The 4,630-nt window shown below is 53.3% G+C and overlaps 2 protein-coding genes across 2 annotated transcripts; one reads left to right on the top strand and one right to left on the bottom strand.

The window, feature by feature from the left end:
• Positions 1-901: 901 nt before the first annotated feature.
• VOLCADRAFT_96552 (uncharacterized protein) lies at positions 902-2,321 on the top strand (the record flags this gene model as incomplete). Its single annotated transcript, XM_002955567.1, has 2 exons — positions 902-1,004; positions 2,083-2,321. The coding sequence occupies 2 exons, from the start codon at positions 902-904 to the stop codon at positions 2,319-2,321; spliced, it is 342 nt and encodes a 113-aa protein (XP_002955613.1).
• Positions 2,322-2,409: 88 nt separating this feature from the next.
• VOLCADRAFT_106883 (uncharacterized protein) lies at positions 2,410-4,300 on the bottom strand (the record flags this gene model as incomplete). Its single annotated transcript, XM_002955616.1, has 5 exons — positions 4,235-4,300; positions 3,846-4,060; positions 3,625-3,721; positions 3,226-3,399; positions 2,410-2,985 (listed from the first exon to the last, which is right to left on the bottom strand). Exons 2-5 carry the CDS (start codon positions 4,025-4,027, stop codon positions 2,410-2,412), a joined length of 1,029 nt encoding a protein of 342 aa, XP_002955662.1. The 5' UTR covers positions 4,028-4,060; positions 4,235-4,300.
• Positions 4,301-4,630: the final 330 nt, after the last annotated feature.

Genomic DNA, 4,630 nt, shown 5'->3' on the forward strand with positions numbered 1-4,630 from the left:
TTGAATTCAGGCTGCGGTACAAGTTGCAGTACAGAGAGTGGCAAGAACTTGAGCTTTGGTGCAGATTAATCAGCACACAATTTTCCAGGCTTCACAAATTCGTTTTGTGCAACAGGCACGCCAAATCGTGCACCGGAGATACTAGCCGAAGGGCAAACCAGGGCAAACCACTTTACAAACCCCTGCACCATCCCCGTCTACAGTATCATGGCATGCTCACGAGCACGTGTAGCTACCATCTACAGTAGCTTCCGCATTCCGACTGGTCCAGTGCCAGGCACGCCCACAGATAGGTAACAGCCTTAATGCAATCGGCCATTCGCGGCCAAATGGACAGTGGGTGCTCTGAGACCAAGGCCGGTGTGCACCCTCCCTATGGCATACATTCGACCAGTCACCGATCGGCAACCCTCCGGCACAACCGGTCGTTAGGGTGGGGCCTCGGTAGGGTTACCGGGGAGTTACAGGCGTTCACCCTACCCTACCGATGGGTCACCGTGCAAATAGGCTACCATTCGGTTACCGGCCGGTACAAACTCGGTTTAACAGGTATGGAATGTGATTGAAAGTGCCTAACCATGCATAAGAGGTGCCTTGTCTACACCTTGGTCAGTGAAGTGACCGGACCTGCCTGCTGAGCTGCGGCATGCTAGTTTGCTGGCTGGTGCAGACTGGTGCACGCTGACAGATGAACATTTTCCTGGCAAGACTGCCCACGTATCCACATCTTTAGGTTTGATGTCACACACGCTGTAAAGACGTAAATCTCAAAACTTGGGCAAAGTTTACAAAGAGTTGTAGGATCCAATGCTTCACCTTCGGGTGAAATGACGAGCATCTCTAAGTTAGCTCGGCCGGCCTAGAAGTAGATAATGAAGAGCTACATAACATCTGATAAACCATGCAATCTGGTGGTTGCAACTTGCTGTATATGGAGAACACGCTAGAGAACCTTGTGCACCATGTTCGCCGCTGCAAGCCTGGCGACAAGCTGCTGATCGATGGTGGGCAGGTAGTACCTCCTCTGCATTTGTCGCTGGCTTTATGCCGCTGTCGCCCTGTGATGTGCTGGTCGCGCCATCCTCCCAGGCTCTCAGGCTCCCAAGTTTTAAGGCTCCCAGGCCCCCAGCCTCTCAGGATCCCAGCCCCCCAAGCTCCCGGACCTCCAGGTCCCTAGGCTCCCACACCCTCAGGCATTCAGGCTCCCAGGCCCCAAAGCTCTCAGGCTCCCAGGCTCTCAGGGTCTTAGGCTCCCAGTAACACAGGCTCCCAGGCCCCAAGGCTCCCAGGTCAGCTCCAAAAAATTCTAGTACTAGTACAAAAAATTCTACTCAAGGAATATACACACGTTAAACAAGGACACTAGTCAATGATGACCGCCTGCGTAGAGACGAGCGGCCACCAAGAGGTCGAACAAAACAAAACAAGATCGCGCTTCAACGAACACAAGGTTCATTCCGCTCCTGTCTTATCCGGCAGCATCCTGCAGCATGCGCGTGCGGTCGTTAATGCGCGATTGAAATACATGCTTTGATTGCACGTGCCAAAGGTAGAGCGAGCATGGAGAGATGCACGGCCGACACGTCCTTTGTTATTAGGACAGCGCAAGCTAGTTGCGCATTGCATACTCACTGCGTACCATACCTGAAGCCATGGCATGCAATTTCACGCCAAAGAATTTTTTAATGGAAGAGTCCATCCTGCCTGCTGCATGTCCACGTGGATCACCCACCGTCTGGAGACACACACATACAATTGCCCTAGCAGCGAATCCAGCGAATTAACCAAGCAATCTGTACATATTTACTGCCTCTCTGACACCCACCAATGTTGACTCGCTATAGCGCTGATCTTAGTCTGCTGGCTTCATCAGGAAGCCGCAGATTGCAGGCAGGACAGACGGCACTGGGAAGTGCGCAGTGTGAATGCACGCTATGCAACCACATGACCAACATAAACTCAATTAAGATATGGAACAAAGCAGTTCTATTATGCTGTACAATTACTGCCTATTTGATGACGAGCTACATCCGTCATTCCCGCTGCCCGGTACCACACGTGGCTCTTCCCCACGTCTTCAAGGTTGGCACCATCGGCACCATCAGCAGAATGAGCCATCCTGCTCGCATGGCTTCATCCTGATTCGCCGCAAAGGAAACCCGCAATATGACCTACCTCACGCCTACAGTGTATCCCGGCGGAATGAGCGCAGAGCAGTGCGGGCTGGCCAAATCTTTTGGGTCGATGGCCCCAACAAACGTGTACGAGCAAAAGTACCCGCTCGTCCAGTTTTCATACCATCTGGATGCCATAGCGTCTGAGCTACACGGGGCTCGCGGCCCTGCGAAAGAGGAAACCTGTACGGCCATCAACAAACTAGATTTATTGTTCGCAGAGGCTCCATCCAGCTCAACGAATCTGGTCCAGCTGGATAAGCACGTGGCCCGGCCGTTGCCCATTGCCGGCGTGGCCGTTGGGCCCTTGCCCATTAAACGCTTCTTGTACAATCTCCTCGGAAACGCTGCTCAATCGGTCCAGGCAAATGCTGGCTCGCGCGATGTCTAATCCCTTGTTGAGAGATAGCGCCACGGGCAGAGATTTGAAGTCTGCACCACTGATTGGGGGCTTGACGTCACGGCATTCGACACTTAGACGGTCCAGAGAGCGCCCCAAAGAGTCCCCATGGGACGCGGTCGGCTGTGTATCAGGGAGAGCTACCAGCCTATCACGCCAGCGGGTAGTGAGGCGACTGAGGACCGCCCAATGCGCGACCCGCTTGTTGTCACCACCGCTGCTGCTGTCCTCCTTGCTGGGGTCCTTCTGGTTGCTGGGAGCGCTGCCAATGCTGGCCAGCCTCTGTATCACCGCTTTGGCCGTTGGAGCAACTTTCCTCACGGCTAAGGGCCAAAAGTTCCGGCTCGCAATATACAAGAAGAAGACCATCAGGCTGGTATTGAGGGTGATGATGAGGATGGACAATGCATCCTGCAGGGAAGATAGGGGGCGCGTGGACCTCACAAGGTTGTGTATGAGGGCGGCTAAGGACCTGGTCAAGCCGATGGCCTAAAACATCAAAGAAAGCCATCAATGAAAGAGGCTCATCTTGTTGGTACATTACCGGGTCGTTGTTTAGGGTCATTATGTAGCAAAAATACTGCAGGAACCTCTTTTTGCACATTTGAAATGTTGCATAGTGACACCTATCTGTTTTGCACAGTTACGCACCCCAACGAGAGGATTGAGCTCGTCTTCAACTGTAAAATACAGGCTGAGGGTGATGGTAAGGCTGAGTGTTCCCAGCGACATGAACTCCATGATCACCAGCAGCCGCGACAGGAGCGGAGCGCAGCTGACATTGATGAGCGCAATGACCGTGAACACGGCAAGCAGCAGGAGAGCCTGCAGTGGATACGTGTGGAAGGGTGCATGTGTATGAAAGGTACAACGACACCTGAGTTACGAAATTTACAAAAGCATCCCAAATATCGTATGCCCAATATCGGCGTTACCATGGCTCTCTCTTGTATGCTCCTGTTAGGAGCCAGAGTCGCATGCAGCGCTTCCTAGAGGCTAATCCTTACTACTAATAACGAAAACCCTCGCCGAAATTACCGCACTCCTTACCTGGGTAGATACATCGAGTCCGCGGCCCAGCACTTCAACACAGACGAGGATGAGCGTTTCCAACTGCAGCACTGTCTCCCACCAGATGAAGCTAGGCCTGCGGCAAGTCCATGCGCCATTCGTCCAGGCTGGGCGTACTCACACGCGCAATTATATTCTGAGAACAACGAATGGATGGCTTAGCGCAGCAAGCACAGCACAGTGCACAGAGAACCGCTTACTTGTAGCGCTTGTAGAGGAAGCCGTAGACCTTGCGCACGTGGGCATCTTCCAGGCGTCCTCGCACGCGCCACACGAATATAAAAGACACCAGCGGGGGCAGCACGCAGAAGACCACAACGGCCACTACCCCGATGGGAACGTACACATGCAGGTGGTCTCCGCTGTAGCACATCGCTTGCATGTTGCGCACCCAGTACCCGTACCGCCAGGTTGCCTGCAAAAGCCATACATGCATAATGGGACGCATCTACGAACTGGCACGTAACCGAAGTTCATGCACAGTGTGGTGTAATCAGCGCGCATGCATATCAGTTCGGACCAGAAAGGGAGGTGCAGTTAACCCTGACATGACTTAACACATCGGCCCCACCAATCACCATATCCTTGCCTGCTGAGCCTCCTTGAAGGGCCCCCTTCCATCATCAATGGTGTAGCAGGCAAACGTAGACAGTGCTGTAAAGTGTGTGGCGCGGAACAGTTACATTAGCTTTACGATGAGACATGGCCTTAGTCCGTTTACTCTGGCCCCATTGCAGCCCACGTGGCTGTAAGGCTTAGCAGCATAGGCAGCATGTTAGGCGGACGAGCTGGGCGAGCTGTATGACGAATGGAAAATCAGCTAGACTCGCGCTGTGCTTCGGGTGAACCCGATAAGGCCGTGTTGCAGCATTAATGATATTCCTGTGCAACGGCTGCTGGGTACAGGGGAAATATATGCAGGGCTATTCGCATGCTGAACGTAGTACATGTACACTCACCGGCATTGGCCCAGCTCGGATAGAGA

The sequence above is a fragment of the Volvox carteri genome (assembly GCF_000143455.1).
Source record: "Volvox carteri f. nagariensis unplaced genomic scaffold VOLCAscaffold_53, whole genome shotgun sequence".
Classification (NCBI taxonomy): domain Eukaryota; kingdom Viridiplantae; phylum Chlorophyta; class Chlorophyceae; order Chlamydomonadales; family Volvocaceae; genus Volvox; species Volvox carteri.